The 22,587-nt window shown below is 39.6% G+C and overlaps 1 protein-coding gene across 1 annotated transcript in view; it reads left to right on the forward strand.

Moving 5' to 3' along the window:
• The window catches only part of OTOA (otoancorin), a 32,569-nt gene extending 12,291 nt beyond the window's left edge, over positions 1-20,278 (forward strand). The window contains exons 15-28 of the mRNA XM_077786951.1: positions 543-598; positions 972-1,089; positions 1,609-1,682; positions 2,947-3,082; positions 3,939-4,129; positions 5,550-5,643; positions 6,758-6,887; positions 10,160-10,347; positions 14,026-14,181; positions 15,559-15,701; positions 16,091-16,227; positions 17,160-17,257; positions 19,121-19,313; positions 20,205-20,278. Coding sequence (XP_077643077.1) covers positions 543-598; positions 972-1,089; positions 1,609-1,682; positions 2,947-3,082; positions 3,939-4,129; positions 5,550-5,643; positions 6,758-6,887; positions 10,160-10,347; positions 14,026-14,181; positions 15,559-15,701; positions 16,091-16,227; positions 17,160-17,257; positions 19,121-19,313; positions 20,205-20,278 — 1,788 coding nt within the window. The remainder of the gene's footprint in view (positions 1-542; positions 599-971; positions 1,090-1,608; positions 1,683-2,946; positions 3,083-3,938; positions 4,130-5,549; positions 5,644-6,757; positions 6,888-10,159; positions 10,348-14,025; positions 14,182-15,558; positions 15,702-16,090; positions 16,228-17,159; positions 17,258-19,120; positions 19,314-20,204) is intronic.
• The last annotated feature ends 2,309 nt before the right edge of the window (positions 20,279-22,587 follow it).

The following is a 22,587-nucleotide window of genomic DNA, read 5'->3' on the forward strand; positions in this document are numbered from 1 at the left end:
TGTGATGGGAGAATTGGAAAAGTGGTGTAATGTGTTTGTCTTCAAGGAACACAGGTAAAAGGAAGGAACTGCCCCAGTTAAATCTCAACATAAACACCAAAGGGCATTTAGAGCCCAGGCAGCACTATGAGACAATGCTATGGAAGAGGAAACATTAATATGTTGAATCTAAGCCCCCAGGTTTCTTCCATGTAAATTTTCTCTTTCCAGTACTGCATATTAGACATTTGCTTGTAATGTCTAGAGAGATGAAAGGTTGGATCAGATGATCTTCAGAGCTCCCTTCAGCCCTAAGTTTTTGAGTGGCTGTGGGCTGTGTACAGCTTTAACATCATCCCATAATGCCAGGCAGTGATGGTTTGGCTTGTGAAGAAAAAATTCATCTAAACTGGATGCCAAACCTTTTAGTTGCTGAAGCTGGACCACATAAGTACCTGTAGAGTACATAAGAGAGCTCAGAGTACAAAAACCTTGCAGTAGTTTATATCTCTTACAACTGGATTAACTGAATTTACGTTTAATTATGGTGGGTTTATTTTCAGGCTTTGTATCTGTATGAATTACTGTCCAAGGAAAACTATCCTGTTGACCTTGTAAGGTATGAACTGTATCTCTTATGAAATGGGGTTTAAGAGTAGTTTTGTGATGAGAGCAACTTTGGGGTAAACAATATGTGATTTTTATGTATTACCTTATGTTTATTCATTCCTGGATACCACAGGATAATTCACCTTCCTTATTAAAAAGGGTCTTCAAAACCAAAATGAAGATCAAAGCATTGTACCTTTTATGTCAGAAGGGAGGTTTTAAGTTGATATTTTTTCAATTTGTTTGCATTTTTACTTTCAAGAGCCTTTTAATTACAGGAAATGGGAGAGGTGAAGAAACTGTGTGTCAGAATGGGGTAGTGGAGAGTAAGGACTAGATCCTGCTTAAATATTCATAAGATTGAAATTTGCCTTTCCTATCAGCACAGGACAGCTTGTGAAAGGAGTAACTTGTCAACTCTTTGAAAGTATGGACACAGACATATTTTTAAACAATTTTAAATTCTTTGAAATTAATCTTCATCTGCTTTCTCCATATCAGGTAAACAAATAAAAAAGAATTTATGTACATAAACATACTACCCAATATCCAAATTAGGTAGATTAAAATTTGGCTCATTCTATTTTGTCTTTGGATTTTTGGGGATTTTTTTTCAGAATTCTGTATGTCTCAACTTGTCTGTTAGCATATTTTATTTAAATCTTTTATGTGTGAATTTGTCTGTTATCATACTTCATTTTGACAATTTCATTTGTCACTTACAAATTGCAAGAAATTCCTACAGCCCTTCCAAATTGTTAATTCATGAGTAATCTGTTTGGAAATACATAGAAGTTTCAGAAACATACAAATGTTCTCATGTTCCCAAATATATAATGTTTCATCTCTGATGTCTACAAAAAGAAAACTAAACCAAGCCAAATAAAAATGCTCTCTGAAGATAATATGCACAGTCTTATATATGCTAATTTATATATATGCTGCAATAAACAAGTCATATTTTTTATTCTTCTTCAAAACTGCTAGAGGTTTAAGATCCTAAATTTTTGTTGCCTTTAGGTTAATTGTTTGGCTTGGAAATTTTGGAAAGTCTCCAATGCATCCATTCCTCCCTTCCTCTTATTGGCGCTTCCGTAAGTTAGTCCATCTTAACTTGTGAGCACTTTTCAAATAATCTCTTCAGTCCTAAGAAAACTGATGATTCAAATGAATGGTAATTTATCAAATGTGGTCACTGACTGTAGGCAAAATCTGTCTCAAGTGAAAGCTGGTAATACTTTGTGTCTTTTAGTACATTTCTGTCACAATTGTAGATTCTTTTCCCCATAGGTAGGCTTATTTGGTTTAGGTTTGCTTATTTGTTTAGGGGTTTTTATAAGAGTGGATATATAAGACAAAATGACTGGATACTGCAGAAGTATATTATTCTGTATGGTTGGAAACATTCCAGTGTGTTTCAAGACATTTGTGTAAGTTAGCAAAACTTCTCAGTGACAGCTTTTTTCCTTAGGAAAAAATAACTTGTGTATGGATGAGAACTCCTGAACTGTAAATTTTGTTAATTCCTTCCTTCCTTTCTTTCTTTGTCTCTTTCTCACTTTCTCTTTCTGTCTCTTGTGCCCTTTCTCTCTTTCTTTCTATGTGCCTAAGGGGATAAAAGGGACTGAGAGCTCTTCTTTTTTGTGGAATATTTATTAATTGAACAAAGTAAGAAAAGTATTCCATTTGAGAAGGCTCTATTCTACTTAACAACTATAAAATAATAATAGAAAGACTTTAATGCAAGGCTTCCTACAAACTGCAGCACTCAGTTTTTTGGCAACAATCACATGTTGGCTGTTCAGGGCCATCAGAAGTTACTGGTGTCTACAGACCCTGTCAAGGCTGGACCTGTGCAGATGTGGGCCATGGCTTTATTTGCCAAGATTATCTGCCACTCTGTGTGGAGAAGAGCATATTTTTTTTTTTAATTTGGCAGGATTTTTGGATTTTGATAAAAAGGAAACCTACTCTAAAACTACTTGTGGTCCTCAGGCCATGCACCACATTTTCATTCATTGGAGAATTATTCCTAATAAAACAGAGAAAGAGAAAAACTTCTGAGCTGTAAACTGTTGTTCCATATTGTGTTAAAGAATCTCAGAGCACTTTCATACACTTGCAGCTATTTATAATTCTTAGCCATTTTTTGAAGTTCAGTTCATGTCCCGATGGACTGGAAGAAGATGTATTTGAAGTAAGGCAAGGGTTAATTGCAATTTTTTTGGCCTGTCTGGTTTATGATTTTTCAAGTCCAGCCTTGTCTCTAAATATTTCTGTCATCAGATTTCATGGGTATGGTTGTGGGTTTAGGAAGGTCAGGTTTACATTCTGAGACCTTCTGCATTCTTTCTGCAGTTCTGAGTACCTGGAGTATGTTACAGGCCCTTTGTGTGTCCCTTTCCTTGACCGTGTGGGGAAGATTGGGATGGACCTTCTGAACCCAAGCCTTCACAAAAGGGATGCTGTCCTGCAAAAAGTACAGGAGTGCTTGGTGGGTATGGCTGAGAGGGGTCAGCAGAGGTGGAGTCACCATGGAGGAGAAGAGAGTCACCACATGAATTTTTCACCCATCCATCTATATTTTTTGAGGGGATTTATGTACTGTTTCAATTTTATTGTTTGCTCCTTAAGGAAATCTTTTTATAGCTTGTTTAGCAATTTTCCTTGACTCCATGCATGTTAGAAAGTGTTCTCATGAAATGTCCTTGCTGGCCAGGACAGCCTGGAGCTGACCGGTTTGCACCTAGAGCTGTTCCCCTGGGTCCAAGCGGTGCCAGTCCAAGCAGAGCTGTTGTGGCACAGGGAGCTCCATGGGAGAGGTGATGGTAACAGGAGGATTTTGTGAGTTCTGCTGTCTAAGAGCTGCAGCACTCACCAATTTTTAGGGGAAACTAGCCCTTTGATGTAGCTGTGGCTATTCCTGTCCTTACACACAGCACCAGCTGTATAATCCCCAATGTTTTGGCAGCTGCTTGAGAAACTCCTTAGAGCTCAACCTTCCAACAGCAAGAGCTTGGGGCCCCTCTGCTGCAAGGGGCCACGTGAAGGCTGTGCTGCCCAGACAGAACTGCACCAGCTCTGCAGGTGCTGGGTGGTCACATTCTTTATGTGATTCAGTATGGAATAAAGAATACTGAAAGCTCTGGGAAGTGCTTATGAAATATTACCACTTAGATTGGTAAAACAAAAAACGTAAAGTAGTCTCAGCAGAAAATGTAGATTAAGTTGCCAGTGCAAACTGTTGTGTCTTTGTTCCTTATAGCTTAAATGAGTTGTGATGCAGCTAAGTGATACAGGGCAAGAGCCCAGGTTAGGTCTGCCAACAGGGCAAATGCTTCTTGTTTCAGAACAGCTCCATTGCTGATGAATATGATGTTGACCTCCTTGGAAATCTAATCTGCCACTTACCTCCAGCCTTTCTACATGGCAGAATGTCCCTGAAGGCAATGGCAGCAGCCCTACATCAATTCAAACTTTGCCAAGAGCTCAGCCACGAGCAGAAGACTGAAATTAAATACAAACTCCTTCGGTTATATGGGTAAGGTATTGGATACACCACCGTGGTCATGATGCTGGTTAGGCCATGCAAACACCAAGCATTTGATTTGCCCAGATGAACTGCAGTGAAACCAGCACAAAGCAGCTTCTGTCACTGCCCAAGTTCAGAGTCTTGTCCACTAGAACGACATTTCTGTTCTTGTGTGTAATGTGATAACTGTGGAACAAAATACAACCCCAAGGACACCCTGTATGACTTAAGTCCCAGAGGAAAAGGAGGGAAAGTGTAATGTTTAGGGGATGACAGGCAAATAGACTCACTGGCCTGGCAAGAGAAGGGAGTTATGAACAGAGAATGGTGCAGGAACGCAAAGAATGGGAGAATGGAAGTGGGGTACTTGGTGTGCTGGTGTGAGAAGACAAGTAAATAAGTCTGCAAGCAGCTGTGGTAATAGGAGACAGCAGAGAAGAAGCAGAGGGATGTTAAGTTCAAGCATTTGCAGCAGCAGAGTGGGCATTGTGTTGGTTGTCACTAAGGACTCAGATTTGGAGGGCGAATGGAACCTCACTGGTATCAGTCATGCTAAGAACAAAGCCATCCTCTATCTGGCAAGAATATACGGTTTCTGTTTTACATTGTTCTTTGGAAGTATCTTGCATTGGAAAAGGGAGACTGGTTGCACAGTTTCTAACCACTCCTTCACCCTGAAGTCAGTCACTTGATCCACCTGATCACGTTAGATGTTGTTCAGCTGCCAGCTAGTCAGCATTTTTCTGTGATAGGATAGCTGTATGTTCCAGCAGATCCCATCCCTGCATTGATCTTGATACAAATCAGTTTTATTGAATCATGCTCACTGTGCTAAATAAGATTTTACATTATTTTTTATAGTTTAATTTTGAAGATATTTAAACATCCTCATAGTGGAGCAACAAAGCAAATAAAATTGTTTGTGGGGACATGAGCTAGTAACATATTTGTTACTACACTCTTCTATAGGCTCTGTCAGGCTGAAAATAACTTATCTAAGTACATTATTAATTCACCCACCAAATGGGTTGACTGACATTTGTCAGATTTGGATGATGTTTCTACTTCTCTTTTGATAACCAATTTTCAGAATGCTATTGCAATATGAACTGACAGAAAATGGTAAAATTTCTTTCAAAGAAAGAATTATTTCTCCTAGTTCAAACACTGTAACACTAAGAACACTTGACTATTGAGGGAGAGCTCCATCACCACCATATTTGAAGGGTTTTTCTGATTATATTGTGAGTTCCACTAGTGCCCTATGCCCAGAGAGATGAGAAAATGCAATCTGATGCTTATAACAATGAATCATCACATTAGCATAGAATTGTGTTTCCTGTATGAGAAAGTATTATAAAAACACTGAAATTTTAGTATTTTTTTGTAATGTTCTTTAATAATATAATTTTTCAAAATATTTTTTCAGCTCCTCAAATAACTGGACAGCAGAAACAACATTAGATGTTGGACCATTCATAGTTATGTTGTCAAGAGAGGAATTAAACATCCTTGCTGAAAAGGTATGCTTTTATTAAAAAAATTAAATTTGTACCATATATTTTGGAACTTGGATTTGTGAATATCATAATGCAGTCTAAATTAACTAACCTGAATGCTGAACTAGGTAAATAATTATTTTGTCAAGGAATCCTGTGTTAATGTTTCATATATTCTTGACTCCATCAAAGAGATTTCTTCTTGAGAGTAATGTTACTATAAACAATGACTTGCATGTGTACAATGACAATTGTACATTGTCACATAGGGAAAAAGGGGCATTTATAGTGATGCAGACTCATTTTTAGTACTTTACACCTTGCAGTGCTCTTTTCTCTATCCTTCTGCTTTCCAACCATAAAAGTTGTGTTTCTTATCCTTTTATTAATGGGGTCATACTGATCAAATTAGCATTTACTCATGTGGCCCTTTGCCCTGGGGCCAGCATAACACAAGTAACAATATCTGATTTCCTCAGCATTGCACTTTGTAATTTCCTTGCCCTCTTTAGTTAATATAATCTTAATTTTTTTATGCATAGGAGTAAACTATACTGAAGTGAGGGATTCATTCTTCAGCAGAAATATGTGAACACAGTCAGCAGCTTTTCCACTGGAGATAGTGCTTATAATTGACCAGATAGAATAGGACTCATCAAAGGAAAGGAAGGTGTCTAGCAGGGTGGAGGAGAGAGGTCAGAAAAGCCTAAAGAAGGCAAACAGGTCAAAGTTATTTCTCATCATTTAATTGGGTCCCTATCCTCAATTCACATACTTATCTGGCAAATTTAAGACAAGTGAAATGAAGACCGAATTAAAATTGTGGCACTCATTGCTCCAGGAGGGGCTGGACACAGACACCAATCAGCCAGTGCTCAGGTGTTGCCAGAAGCTGGGAGGGCATACAGGTGGGAGAATCACTCAGAATTTGCTTTGTTTCTAATTTTTTCCCCCTCAAATGTATGCCAGTGACCTTTCAGTAGCAGCCAATTACTCTTTTCTGAAACATCTGCACCATGGGACGAGACTGAACTGTTAGTTACCCCTGCTTTGCTAAGGTCTGCACAAGTCTTTCTCCACAAATTGATTTGTTTTAAAAGGGAGAGAAGCCTTATTTATTCTTTCTTTCCTTTTGAAGTTCCCAGATATCATTTTACAAATAGCAAAGACAATTGGACCAGTTTCTTCAGCTGAAGAGCTTCTGTCAGCTGTGTTCGAGTCAGTCTCTAATGGCACTGGCAGCGCCCGCCTGTCTCTCAGCAGAGCTGGTCAGTATTGCACCGGGGGTCTCTTCAAAGTGCTGCCATTTGGGGCTGAGATGGTGCTATTCAAACAGACTTTGTCTCACTTTGTCATCAAATGCCTTCTGAGAAGCTGAATGATAAAAGTGAAGTATTGAGTTCATAAACTTACAGGCTTTCAGGCTAAAACAGTGAGAGTCTTCATTCTGCTGCTCATCAGAGTTGTATAATGCACTAATTGCTGAAACTTTCATTACAAGATTGCGTAATTAAGCGTTTCCTGGAATCCTGAGTGCACAAAGGAAAAAGATGAATTATTTGAATTAGAGGGTTTTTTTAATTTAATTTTTTTTTATCTTTACTTTGTAATCTAATTGAAACCCCTTGAATTAAAAACCTGTGAAGGTGACAAGTTACCATTGAGCCAAAAGATTGCACATACTTAATCCTTTGCCAGACATGAGCATATGGTGACTGATCTGTTCTTAAATCTGACAGTAGTGGCACTGTGTTTTTTCTGTCCAAATGGACAAAGTTTGTAATCATCTAAGAGGTATTTTAGCTAGCAACCAAACTAATCTATTAGAATCTCTGGTGACAAATGGATTATTTTCTTTATATAAGATAGATACTCTGACTATATTCTATTATTATAATAACAACTATTCTTTCTCTGAAATTCACCCAGGCAGAATTTGTAAGCTGTGCCATCCTATGCCATGGAAAACAATCCTGCTGTGGGGGAAGCTTTTGAAAAGCACCAATGGGAATTTAGACCCAAAGATATTCAAGGAATTTAATCTTGCCTGCCTTTGTCTTTGAAAATCTCCCCCTTGGTTCTCTGCCTGGCAGAATAGAGGTTCAAGCTCTCAGCAAGCCCTGAGCCACCCTGGAAATCCATCTGCTTGTATGGCAGGAACTCTGAATGATGTCTGTGTGTCTCTGGGCATGAATTTGCCTCTTACAGTGCTGTATTCATAGGCAGAGAGAGGTGGAGGCAGTTCTGAGAGTTGTGTTTTTCATAGCTTGAAACAAAACATAACCTCAGTTGATCGGAGAAGTCATTACACAATCATCAGGCTCTAAAAAAAGCATGACTCAGCTGGTGAAATAGCAGGGGGTTAGTTCACCTGTATGCCTGAAATTCACTCTTCCTTCAACAAGTAAATCAGCCGATCATAAGTCATATTTCTTTAGACATGGGCCATAGGACTGAAGGTTCAGCAACAGGTATTTCAGTATGCTTGTGTCCCTAAGTGGTTTTTTTTTTAAGCCTCTGGATCTACATGAATCCCAAAGACTTCTCTAATCAGCCCAGCTCATGTCCAGTGCAGTTGCAGAGCTCTCTCATCTGCATTGCAAGACCAATGCCAGTGAAGCTGAGGGTCTTTGTCAAAGGATAACTTGGTTCCAAGGCCATGGAGGCTCCTCAGTCTCCACTTGGGGTCCATGAGCTCAACTGGGGGAAATCTTGGAGATGAGAAGTTGAAGCATTGTTTGTTGAAGGAAATGCTTCTGCAGCCCAAACATGGTATTGAACTTCTGTTATCAAACATAATCTCATCAGCTCCATACAACTCACACAATGGTTTCAGTAAGGAATGAAATTTAATTACTGATTTGTAAATCACTAAAAAAATTGGTATTATGAAAATTACTCCAGAATAACGTTGATGCTTTTCATGCCACCAATGCTATTTTGCATTTCTCACAGACCAGTTGTGAGCTAATTTTAATAACAGTAGCAATTACCAGTTACAGAGTTCTTGCACCTATATCTATATCAAGATTAAAAGCAAAGGTTTTAAGGTGCTTAAGGCAAGATGGAACATGAAAAGCAAAACTAGGGAACTGTGTGTCTGAGATGCTACCAGAGGGCAGTGGCAGTGCTGGAGAAAGAATTCAGGTTTCTCACCACAAGCACGGAGACGTTATAATGTGTATATATATGTTTTTCATCAAACTAAATCTATAGCAAAAGGAACAACAAAGTGGCACCAGGTCAAAAACCTAATTAGTATTTCCCTCTTTAATTGCATCAGTGTATCTTGTGTGTTAAAAATTATAAAATCAATGTTTTTTTTCAAGAACACCTAGTCTTAGGTTTTCATGACTTGGGGAAGGGAGCTGCATTGTGTCTGGATGAGCAGTATTTACATGAGAAAAGCTGACCTTCTGCAGCAAGGGAAAGGAAAACAATGCAGCTTCACAAGAGGGAGGTAAAGGGAGAGCAGAAGATCAGCTGGTACAGTGGAAGCTGAGCAGCATTTTCATTTGCTCAACAGATTCAATCTTTTCAGTGTTCTACCCACTACTGCAGCTTCCTTTGATGCAAATAAATCCCTCCTCTGCCTCCTTTTAAAGTACAAATCTACTTTGTACATCCTCGCTCTAATTTATTTATCTGGGGGAGATTAGCTGAGGCACAACATCTGTGAAATTCATGCTTTTTACTGGTAATGACCATATCCAAAGACATGTAGGGATTATTTGGTCTAGATAATTATTTAATAAGGTTTCTCTAAATTAGTGACAGGAGAGGGAGCAGTAAACAACCACATTAGGATTCTTATTTCTGCTTTCCATCAACAATAGAGGTAGATTATGTCAACAAAGACTAGGATTTGTTAAAACACACTATGGAAACTGTCTGGTTTGATAATGCATAGGCCTGGAACCTGACTGTAAATAAGATTTTTAAAGGCAGTTTGTCTGTCCAAACATTGCTATGGTAAGTGTACAGTCCTCTCGAGATCCTGACATTTTAACAACAGGCTTGACATAACGATAAAGCACCATGCTTCTCTGACACATCCAGCTTCTGTCTTCACCTTGTTTAAATGTCAGGCAAGTCTTACAAGACATATATCTCTATCAGGCATTTCAGAGTGCAAGGACCTCTCATGTCTGTTATGTTCATGTTGAGTTGGATCCACTGTTTGAATGTGATGTTTATTCAGCTGAAGCTCTTTTGGGTGAATTTCCACCAGGGTCATCCCAAACATTTGTATTTCACTCCTGTTGAATCAAGGCTCCCGGCAAATGGTGGCTTAAACTCAGAACAAGCCCTTGCCTGGGTTTTGATGCCTTTAGAGAATTAGACTTGAAAGAAACTTGCAAAATACTGGTAGTTTTATATCCAGAACATTAATAATATAAATATTTTTTAATTCTTCAGTTACAATATTACATCAGCAGCAGTAAATGTTCATAGTCTGTTACTCTCTTAAATATCAATATTGCTTTGATTTATTTTGTTGTCTCTTCAATGAAAACTCTTGCTATTTGACCTTTTTCAGATTGCCTGAGAACCAGAACTCCTTCTTCAAATGAAATCATTAAATTAGGAGAAGCAAATATCTTTTGGTCAGTTCAGGAACTGAAATGCATGGATCCAGGGACTTTTGACAAAAATGTGGAACTTCTTGGGGGTGTCTCAGGTTTTAACAGCTCCCAACTGACTGCCTTGAAGGAAAAAGCCAAGCAGGTAACTGTCCTGTCTGTGAAGGAAAATTAAATCTGTAATTTGATTTGGTGTTATTGAACTATGCAGTTCTAAAATAACTGTGCTATGTCAATGTCACTACAGCCACAAGAATATCTATGGTTTATTGGAAAAATAATGTGAAGTGGTGATAGAAGACTATTGCCCTTGCTTTAGAGTCAACAGGCAAGTAGTTCTGAGCTATTGGCAGCTGGAAAAGTGAAGTGGTTTTACTTTTGAATTACTTTTCTGCTTGCTTCTCACTTTCCTTTCATAAATGTAAAATCAGCAAGCAGTACTAGGGGCTGTTGATTGCCCTGCTGAGAATTAAGCTTGGCATGTTAAACTGTCTGTGTGGATGCTAAATATAGCTTACAGTGGGGTGAACCCAAACTGACTGATAGGCAGTTATTGGCTGAATAAAGCTCCTTTTTCCACCTTCTCACGGGCAGGGACAGATCCATCAGTGGGAAATTTTAGGGAGGAAAAGTCCCACCTACATTTTGTCTTTACCAGGAGCACAGTTGGACAGAGGACTGTGCTGGGGGCAGGCCAGCACTCTGCCTGGGTCTGGGGTATCAACAGAGCTCTGAGCAGCCCTGCCTGAGACAGAGTGGGCTGGCAGAGAAGTCAGGCTTTGCTCCATCCCTGCTGTGGCCATTGCATTTCTCCCTGGGGTGGCCTCTTGCTGCTTTGTGGTTGCCTGCACTGTGAGGGAACAGGCAAATTCCCAAACATACTTTTAATTCAGCAAGAAAAAGCCTTAGGGTGCAGTAAGACAAATTATTCTGGTTGCAGAAAACTCAGAGGTAAAGAGGCTACTGCCCCAACCTGGCTTCAGCTTCCTGTCAGCAGCATCTGCTGGAGGTTATCTGTTCTCTGCTTCCATCTCTGCATGGTTGCTCTGTAATTCCCTTCTGTCAAAATGATCCAACATGTAAAAGTCCTTTTTAGGTTCCATCAGATCATTCTGACAGAATGAGGTTGGGAAGCATGTACAAGTTGCAGTTGGCTGCAAGTAGTACAGAGTGCAAGAGGCTTGGAGACCTGAGGGCTGTGACCTCTGGAGGAAAGCAGGAGCAGAGGCACCATGGGCCTGGGCAGCATCTCCTTAAACCAGCAGCTGCAGTCAGTAGTGGAGCTGACCATGGATTTGGGGTAAATAAGGCCAACTGTGCAATTTTTAGCAGTAAAGCTCAGCTTTTAAAACAGTGGAACTGCAGGTACTTGAAGAGAGGTGGCACTGCACAGATTTCTGAAAACAGATGGTGACTCTGCAGTTGTGTCTCTGCTGCCTTGTTGTAGGAGGACAACTGCAGCAAATGTATTCTTCCCGAGTCACCTTCCCTCTGTCAGCATGGACACGGGTGGGTAGGAAAAGGGGAAGAAATGTAATCCTAGAAGAAAATAAAAGCAGTGCTCCCCTGACATAGTGAAAGCTACTATTCTTTACAGCAGTGCAATATGTTGGTGTACTTACAGAGTGATATCAGTTGTAGGGAAATTGCTAACAAGGTTGATCCATTCACATTTCTAGCTATATTCAAAGACTCTCAGATCTGTAGTGCACTGAATGGCAGTATATTCTGTCTGTGAGTGTTTGTACAGATTTCTGCTAGACAAAGACTGACTTCCTGTATATTAATTTCAAAATGCAATGTGGTGTTACACTGAGCATGAAGCATGAGAAATGAGACAGGACAGGCAAAGCTCTTTGAAATTATGTGCATAGATGCTGTTATGTTATTAACATCGTTGATTAAAGGTTTCATTAAGCCTGAACTACTCATTGTTCCAAACTAATTCAAAAAGTCTAGTTATCAGATTGTATCTTAATGAAAGTAAGAAGCTTAGCTCACTTGTAAGTGGAAGGTCTCCCAGCTCTGCAGCACTGACAGCTGTATGGATCTGTAGTTCTAGGTGAATGAGGACAAAGGAGTGTTTCAGTTTCATGTGTTGTGTTATTTATATCATTCTGCCTGAGATTTCAGCCAGCCCTGTCAGATAATACAATTTATGAAGTATTTCAAATTCTGTAGTTTATGGCCTAGATCGGGAAACAGACACTTGGCATTTTTGCCTGCCTGTGTTTCATGTATCTCTTAAGCTAGAGAATTAAAAGCTTTAAATTGGGCTAATGCTTTTTACTATCTATTTGCTTTGGAAAAGATTGAAATTTCCCAGACTTAGACCCTTTATGACACTGTAAAACCAACATAAAAGATCTGGTGGAAGCTCAGTTGGGAGGTACAAGTCCAGCAATGCATCTCTTAAACAAATCCTTAACCTGAGGGTCATAGCTGGGAAAAGCAGCCTGGCAGCTGAGCCTGCTCTGTGCTGGATGTGCACAGCACAGAGCCTGCAGCTCTGTGTAAGGAGTACTTAATTTCAGAGATCCAGCTTCCTGAGCTGTACTTTTATATTTTCTGGAGATTGTAGAGCTCCATGTCTATCTGATGGTGCAAACACTATTTAGTAGGCAACTGCAGTGATGCTCTTCAGCAAGTCCCCACTAGCTTTGTCTTTTTTAGCTTTTTGAACAAAACTTTAAAAATGGAATAAATATTTTTTACTCAGATAGTAGCCCAGCCCTGGGCTTTTAGTTTTAATTTTCTAGGTAGAGTAGCAGCATGATGTTGTACTGGAAACCTGTCATGTATTCACTGACACAAAGCAGAGTTGCTGAAGTACTTGAGAGCTTTAAAGCAAGCTTTTTTTAAAATGTGTGCCTGTCTTGTTTAAGTCACTTCCTCCAGCCAAAATCCAGTGTCTTTTTCTGTAAGGCAATTGGCCACATCTGGGGAGATACTGACCACTGTCTACAGTCTTCTACCATTGTCAAGGAAATGTAATTGACAGTTCTGGCCTCTGAAAATTCAGCTCTTGATGGACTTGTATTATTCTTTACTCAGGCAGAACTTTTTCTGATACCAAAATTTCCTTTGGGCTGCTCGGCGACAGCTTTTCAATCACTGTCACTTTACATGAACAAAGTTAAAAGCAGGGGAAGTCGTCAGTTTAAATACATTTGTACTGGTTTAGAAGAGCCTCTGCTTATTTCTTTGGATTTTTTACAAAACTTTAACAAATTTAACTGTATCTGTACAAGCGCTTTTGAAATATTTTTAATTTTAACGTTGTATGAACACAATCTAGAAATCAGAACTTTAGGAACTGGTTCTTTGTATTTCTTGATTCTCTACTTTGTCTTTCCTTGTCAGTGACTGAGTTAGGGTGGCTGATCACAAAAGGAACTTAAAGTCAGTCCCCTGGAGCCATTGCATCTGGGTAGAAGCCTGGGTAGTGCAGGTGCTGCTTTCTTGGCAGTATAACAGTGTGGATCTAGGCATAGATTCCCATTTTTATTGTTCTTAGTGGTTTTGCTCCTACAGCCACACTTCCAGCAGTTCCTATTCTGACTCATCCACAAGTCCAAGCAGTAAAAATTGCAGCATTTTTAGATGAACTAATCATTATTAGTGTAGAACCTCAAAAACCTTTACAATAGCTAATAATTATTGATGTAGAACCTCAAAAACCTTTACAGTACCTAAGCTCTGCCTTTTGTGTGCAAAGAGGAATATTCAGGTTTTAGGACTTTTGAACCAAGAGGTTTGAGAATGATGAATATAGAGGAAGAGTCATAATAATCCAACAGATATTAATGACTCTCATCTAAAGGTCTGGGGTTTGCTGCCAGACTGGAGAAGTTACCAAATCATCTCCCTGGGCCGCATTGCTCTGGCACTCACTGAACAGGAAATCACAGAGCTGGACCTGCACTCCATCGACACAGTTTCTGTTCTTAGTCAGCAAACAGGGTGGACTTTTACCCAGGTGAGTGAGTGAGTTACTGAATGTACTCCTGCTGAAAGGCTCTGGATTCATGCCCTTTGGGACTCAAGTCCTGGAATTGTCTAGAAAACAGATCCAGAGACCCACACTACTCCCTGCTGCTTTTCTGCAGCTGTGAGTCCAGTGAAAATGGCCAGCACTGGTGTCTGCCTGGCTGGGGCTTCCCTGGGGAGGAGGCCAAGACAGCACCAATCACTGGTAATTGGGGTGGAGATGAGTGTGTTCTTTAGCACTTGTCCCCGAAGCAGTGGAAAGAGGTCAGCAGCTCCTCTCACATTTCTGTCCCTGAGATAGACACTCCTGCTAGGAGTGCTGGTCCTTCCTAAGGACAATCACAGAATAGGTAGTGTGCCCCAGCATCCATTGCCCTAGAAGCCCTTTATTAGCAGATACACTCCTCTCATGTTTCTTTCCTTGAATAACTTCTAGTTATGTCAATGGGACTTTCATAATAAGAGTTAAAAACTTTTATTTATATATGCAATTGGCAGCATATTTCTGACTTGGTAGCCCATACCATTAGGGCTCTGTTGCTCCACAGATGCTGGCATGGTGGCAGTTTTGGCAGAATATCACAAATCTGTTTAATAGATTAATGTTCTGAAGGGCACATGGGAAGATTTTATACAGAGCCAGTTTGCTTTTGAGGTTTCCTGCTATCAGTAAGAGGAGTTAGTTAAAAGAGATTAACCCTGCTGAATTTCAGTTGTCTTAAAACTTTGGCAGCTAGTTAAGCTAGTTATTTGAAGCTCAGCATTGTGGATAGTTTAGGAAATCTTGAAAGATGATTGTTTCTTTCACTGGCTTTGGAGGATTCCTTGGTGACATGCTTGAGATGGGCTCAGTTTTTAAAGGGTTAGTTTAAAATGAGCACCATCCTAAATTGGTTTGCAAAGGCACTTTGGTACCAATATCCCATTCATATCTGAAAATGAATCCTTGACACAGGTCACCACTCATATATGGCACTTAAATGAGGCAAGTCATCCTGAGTATTAAACATAATAAAATTACATGTTGATCCCCTAAGTTTTTTATGCTTTCCTGTAGCAATTCAACTGATTCTGTGAGTAAATCCAGCACCATTTCTTCTGGTGAAGGCTTTCCTTGTGACCTGGCAGAAGATGTACAGAGTGTTTTTACACCATTTGCATTTAGCAAGTGGTGGGTAACAGTGCCCTGTTTTAGTGTCACATGTAGGTGGTGACAGTGCTCCTCCTGAAGGCCATGGCCATACACTGGGGAGGCTCAGGATAGATATTTATGCTCCATAGCTTCTGGTAAGATTTTAAGCATCTAGTAACAAACCCTTCAATTATATTTACCCTGTTCATGCATACTATCTTACCTCTATTGCAGGCGAGAGCTATTTTGCAAAGTTTTCTAGATGACTCTGGCCAGACCATCAGCACATTAAAAAGTTTTGATTTAGTTGGATTAGGAGCTGTTCTCTGTGCATTGAACTCCACAGAAATCACATCCATAAGGACTGTTGAATTCAGGTACTGTATTTTATATCTAATGAAATATTTATTAGTAACTCTGTTGATAAAATTTATTGTGCCTTTTTTGTTCCATCAAGATTTTCAGAGCCTAAAGGACACCTTTTTACATTTTAAATGCTTTTAGAAAAGCGGAAGGCATGCAGCAGTTGTTTAAAACATGTTATTTTATAGTCTTCCTCTGCCATTTATATCCCACCATTTAAGTATTGCATCAAGAAATACAGGTTTTTGCTTTAAACGTGAAATGTTTGTATGCAATTTGTGCACATATATTTTAAATTGAAAATTGGTTTTACAGTCTTCTTACAGCAGGCTAAGTATATTCCCGGCCTATTTAGTACTCCATGTAAATGCAGCTTGTAATGATGACCTTTTGCCCTTTGCAGTGCTGCAATTGCAAGAATTGGCCTGTTGTTTTGTAGCACCCCTGTTCTGAGGCAGTTTAAGAAGATGACAGAATCTGTGTTTGGTGCTGCTACCAGCTGGAATGGCTCTATTTTACAGGAAATTGGTACTATTGCAGGTAACAAAGCTGCAACTCCAGATGGTGATGGTTGTGAAGCATAGCTATTAAGAGATGGATTCACCTAGCTGGGGATTTTTCTAGACTGTCAAAAGGCATTTCTTCCAGAGGGGAGTCACCTGCAGGGACAGACATCCAGCAATTTCAGAAGCACTAAGAAAAAGTCGTGGTATGCTCTGTAAGGTTCTGTCAGTCTGGTCAAACTGACCTTGGAAAGCGCAGCCTGAAGTTACTTGGGTCCTGTAAGCTGGAAAGGGTAAATCAAGAAAGGCAAAACCAATCAGGGTTCCAGATCCATCACTCTTTGTGAACCAGGCTGTGCTCTGCTGCCCAAGTATCCTGCCTGGAAAGGATGGGCTGGCCAGGGAAGAGGCACAAGGAACAGAAGTCTCTTTGGAGACTTCTCCAAAGAGTTCTTACAGCCTTGGAGATCTCCTGATCTAGAGGTCACTCCCAGTTTTGCTCCTGAATTTGTTTCCCTGTTATTGTTCAACTGCACATTAAGCTGTCATAATTTTTAGTATCCTCAGTGCTTGTGGCAATGATTCCCCACCATAACCACCTAAGTGGTGAAGAAGTCACTCCCATTGTATGATTATGCTCCGTAACCATGGATCAGAAGAGACTGAATGAGCATCATTCTGTAATAACATTGCTTATGATTTTATAGGCTTTTATAATTTTCTTTTCCAAGATAAAGTAATTTGGGTAGAGTACATTCCATCTCAATGGCTAAGGTCAGAGAATTTGTAGTGCTGAAATTTAATGAAAGAAACAAAACATAGAAAGAGCCAGAATTTCCCTATATAACACCCTGGAATAAATAATTTATTATATACTTTTATAATGGCATAAAGTTTATATTACCTTAAAAATAAATTTAATAAAAAGAACATTAATTGAGTTTTGTTTCTATTATGTGGGTTTTTTAGGTGGTTTGAATGAGGATGAATTAAAAGCTTTTGATAAAAGCTTGATGCCATATTTCCAGCCATCAGCAATAAGACATATACCTCCTGAAATTTTCCAAGTAAGAGCTTGATTACTGAAGAAGTTACTAAATTTCTATTTGTTTTACTCTAGTATAAATAAACTGCAGCACTGATTTATAGGTTTTGGGTTTTGGCAAAAAAACTTCTGTGGTCTGTTAAGTGAGAGACTATCAAGGATCTGGAATATTAATTTTCATCTGTATCGTCTGTATTTGTGATGCCTATGAAATATGCTAGACAAGTTTATTCATCCTTCAGAATGCATCCCAAAGAAATAGCAAGTATCACAAAACAGGAAATGGATACTGTATCTTCCAGCATTTTAGTCAGATCTGAATTTTTGTTTCTGTTTATTAACATTTGCAAGGATGCTGTAATAGCTACAGATTTGTCTGCTGACTGTGCAAGGGCTGTTTTATTAACCTAAAATCTGGCACCATTCTCCCGAGTTAGCTCTGAAAAACAGATTGTGCAGGCAGATACAGATCAGAAAGGAATTATATCTAATTAAAGCAGTACTGAATGTGGACCAGAAATTAGAACAGGGATCCTGAGATCATTGCCCCTTACTTTCTTTGACTTAGTGAGAAGATTAAAACTCTGCCTGGGCTGGTCTCTCTCAGATGCTCAGGCAAGCAATGTACTTATGGACAGTTGAGCTAAACAGAGAGTTAACTGTGTCAGCTCCCATAAATTAGAAAAACTCCTTGAGCACTAACTGTGCATAGTACTGTTGACAGTTCAGATAAGCCTGAAATGTCATTACAGAAACTATTTCTTTGCAAAACAGCTCTATATTGTCCTGTAGAATTTCTAACAAACATTTTTATTAGTAAGAGTAGTAATGATGCTACAAAAAGTGATTAAAAAAAACCGGGTACCTCTTTTCCAAAGAGTGTCCTATATTTGAAAGATTCAAAGAAGATTTTGTTTTTACACAGGCTTTTCATGGACTCATTTTGCAGCTGTATAAATTATTCAGGTTTTGATTTATGAAAAATTACATTGTATTATGGATTTCAAGTGAGTTAAGAAGATGTTCAATTCAAAATGTCTGAACCTGTAGGTATTTCCATGAGTTTGCTGAGTTCAAACCAGCACACCATTTGGTAGACAAGGAAAAATGGGCAAGGGTTTGCTGCATCATCTGACTTGCAAGGGGGATTTTGTCTTTCCAAAGTAGAACCTGGATGCAGAACTATTGCAAGAAAAAAGGCTTGTTATGTAGGAGGGTTAAAATGCTTGTGACTGCAGAATGTTAGCTAGAACTAAAGCAAATAATGCTTAAATAAATCTCAATAATGCAGGCTTTACAAATTGCTTAATTGCTATATGATATAATTACTGTGAGACTATGATTGCCATGTTTAATTTTTAAATTTAATATGAACAAACTGGGAAGATTTTCAATCTTAAAGAGAAAATTAAATAATAAGATTAAAGCATGGGGTCTTTTCATCTCATTGCTCTACTGCTAACTGTAACCAAAGGTCAAATGTAGGTTCAAGTGAGGTTGCTTGGGAGCAGATATAAGAGGAAATAAATGGAAACACAAGAGGTTGCACAACACCATCAGTCTTTGAACAAATCAGAAAATAAATGGCTGGAAAATTAAACTCCAACAATATATTGTAGAAGTCTACAATACAGTGCTGGCACAGAAAGCTTCTCAAGCTGTCAGCTTCCAGCATCAAAGAGAAAGGTGACAGATAGATGAGTGGTCAGAGAAGTAAATGAATACAGAGAGTTCTTTTAAGCTCTATTGAGCTCTTTTATGGCAACACAATGTTGAAGGCTAATGTTCTTCATTCCAAATGCAAGGCAGTGCTGACTTCTGATTCCTTACCTGCCTTCTATAATTGACAGCCTAAACCAATTTTTCTGTCTTTTGTTCCTCCCAGGCATTGTCCCCAGAGCAAATAGCAAACCTGGGCCCTGAGAACGCCGCCATGGTTACAGGATCACAGCGGGAGCATCTGGATGCATCACAGCTCCAGAGCCTGGGGCTGGCACTGGATGGAGCCAGGAGCAGCAGCCCAGGGACACAGAGCACTGCAGGATCTCCCCAGGAGGGGCAAACCCCAGCTCCCAGTGGTGAGTGGAGTCCTCCCTGTTCCTGCCTAGGGGAAGGGCACACACCAGGGTCAGGCCTCTAGTCTAAGGGTGGGTTACAGTGAATTTACTACTGAACTTCTACAGTTGTGCCTCAAATCACATGCCTGACCAAGACAAACAGCCAGGAGGATGCTGCATTTACCTACAGCAATTTACCCACAACAAGAGGTAATGGAGGAAGACTGTCAGATGGCATTAGCAGCTGTCTAGTAGCATTACACTGTGCTAAGCACTAGCTTGTGTAAAAGGTAATCTGAAATAGTCAGCTTTTCCCTCTCCTTTCCCATATTCTTTGCCTAAATTTAAGGCAGCATCTCTGGACCTTCTACATACAGCAGAATGTTGTTTGCAGAGCTGCAAGTGGGAAAGAAGGTAGTACTGGGGTGGATTAGCATCTTTATCCAGACTGAAGGACCATTGAATAGTTTTTCCTGCCATTCCCATCCTATTTGGAATTAAAGCTTATTAGTATCTATACTTCAGTGGTTTAATCTTCTTCATATTTCAGTTTATACTGGGCAATGTCAATGGATGTGTTACAGTGAGAGAGTTTGCACACAGTCAAGATAATGTTGAGAACTTATCCCTATCAGACAGCAAAAATTGTTGCTTCCAGTGACACCAGCAAGACATAAGCTGTTGGAGGAGGAGAGGGAGGGAAGCTGAAGTGCTGAAATAGGAGTAAGGGGCACTAAATTGCCATGATGCCCTTGCTGGAATTAGAGCAGGCCTTCCCAGAAGCACCTGGGAAGTGCTCTTAGCCAAGCTCCCTCTCACATATGACCTGTTCCTTCTGGAGGTCTGCCAAAGGGAGGAGTTTTCCGGGTAAAGATCACCTGAGTTGTTGAGTTTCTCGTCCATTGTTCCCAGCTCCCTATGAAATGCTTCTCTTTGGAGCTGTGTACATTAAACTGGAAGTGATATCTCTTGAGAGCTGTAACTAGGATTCAGCTGTTGGAATTTGCTGCACCTCTTTGGGGTGGTGTAGATAAGACTTCTCGGACTGAGCTGTAGTGTGACACTAAGAAATAAAGCCCTCTGCTTTCCAGGTGCTCCTTGTTTGAGTGGTTTTGGCATCTGGCTGTGTGCTGTGTTTACACTGCACCTGCCTTTCTGAACGATCAAGGGCTGAGCTTGAGGTAAGTTCTATTTTCAGTTAGAGGTAAGTTTGTAACAGGAGCACAGATCACCTGTAACAGGGAAGAAGGACTGTGGAATCCTCTTCCTGCTTTGAATGCAAAGATAACAATTCTTGAATAATTTTTCTGTGTTACAAATGTGTCTTGAACCTTGGTTAGACTATCTCTGAATCTAATCAAGGGGAAAACACTTTATCTTATCTTTATTGTAAAGCCAAACATAACAAAGGTATATTTAAAACTCCATGTAGCACAAATCATTTACTGCATTGTTTTGTTTTTTTTTTGGAACATGTTCTTGGTTTTATTCTGTGTTTTACCCATTCTAGGATATTTATAAGATTTTATTTCACAAACAGATCTATTTAGTAGAGTGCAGTTATGTGAGTCAGTTTAATTGCCATTAACTTTGATTGGTTTTTAACATTTTGACAGGTTAATATTTAAGAAGCACACTGGTGGGCTTGAAGTTTAGATTCCAGTTAGGCAAACTAAATGCTTAAGTATTCTACTTAGTCATTAAGATTGCAAAGCAAGGCATGTCAAAAGACTTAATATTTTCCTTTGCTTTGATTTTCAGTGTCCTGGAGCTTACAACAGAGATGCTAGAGATAAAAGAGTGTCAGCTCAGCTTGAACAGTAGAATCAAGAGGCTCTGACAATTCTGAGTGCAGAGTGGTTAAATTCTCACAAGCAAGACCCTCATCTGTCATCATTATGAGAACTATCTCCTCTCCATATCTTTACCATTAACAAGTAACACAGTATCCCTGCAAATACTTCAAGTTAAAAATTGGAAATTACTTATCTGTCTCATGAGAAATGTAGGATTGTGTGTTAGGTAGGAACTTGAATTATAGGGGGGACAGGTAGCAGAAGACTGTTATTTGATGGCTGATACCCAGTGCTTTTTACATGGGCTAATTTGGTCACACTGTTGTGTCCTTTTGTTGGGTTTTCTTTTGCTTCAAGTGTACATTCCCTGGGGAGGGGCTATCCTTCTATGTGGTGTAGTAGAAACTGCACTAAAAGTTACTGCTGTTACAATAAAATAGCTTCATCTCAGAGCTGCTGGTTTAAATCCTCCTCAGACAAGAAGTGATAACAGGCTCTTAGAATTTAAGCACCTCTACAAAACGTAGTTTCCCCATGGCTGTTTGTATTCAATATAGAACTGTTGACACTGAGGGCATTGGCAATACTGTGAGTATTTCATGTGACAAAATGCACCATGGAAACTGCTTATGTTCATCAAGAGACAGTCCTTTCACTCCAGGTGGGGTTGAAGTGTACATCTGGGAATACTAAGGGGAAGCTGTTCACTGGGCCTATGCACTACTAGGACTGTCAATCCAGTATTTTCCACAAGACCTAGAAAAAGGAATTTCTCCTAATTATAAACCATAGATATTTTCCTGTGTTTTATCAGTATATGATTTAAGTTTCCAATTTAGCTTCTCATGCCTCAATATTTCCTAGTAATTAGCTTCTCAACATTTTAAACAATGGGAAGAAAAACATATATTAAAAATCCTCCTCATGTGAACATACATTTTGATGTTGTTCAACATGATTTTAGACCACAAACACATGGCACAGTTTTCCATTTTGCCAGTGCAAAAATCTTATGTTTTCTAGACAAAAAAGACAATGCATGGAGTGAAAAGTTTAGCTTTTTTTCATTCAGAGTTGTACTGTAGCAAATGCCCTTCAAACTGTAATTTGTATTTCTTTATGGCAAACATTACATCTGCCTTCTGGCCTGAAAGTAGAACTGAAATTTTTCTCATGTGGGGAAGCAATTGGAGTGGGAGGGAGGGAGAGCTGGAGGGAAGAGCCCAGCAGCTGCTGGGGCAAGGTGAATGTGAGCGCTTGCTGCAGTTGGGAGTAACAGTTCCCACCACAGTCCCATATTCTGGAATTCCTGCAGCAGCAGGGGCTAACTTGATTCTCAGGGCTTTGTTATTGGCAAAGTAGGCAGTGAGAGCAATTTCTCACCCCCTCCTTTTCCTCTTCCCCCTTCAGCAATCTGCTGCTTTGGGAACTGCCTTTGCCTATAACTAACCCTGGCAAGTGTGACATGATGTTATAGATAATACTGCATGCTTTAGTTC

Source organism: Lonchura striata, chromosome 16, assembly GCF_046129695.1.
Source record: "Lonchura striata isolate bLonStr1 chromosome 16, bLonStr1.mat, whole genome shotgun sequence".
Lineage (NCBI taxonomy): Eukaryota > Metazoa > Chordata > Aves > Passeriformes > Estrildidae > Lonchura > Lonchura striata.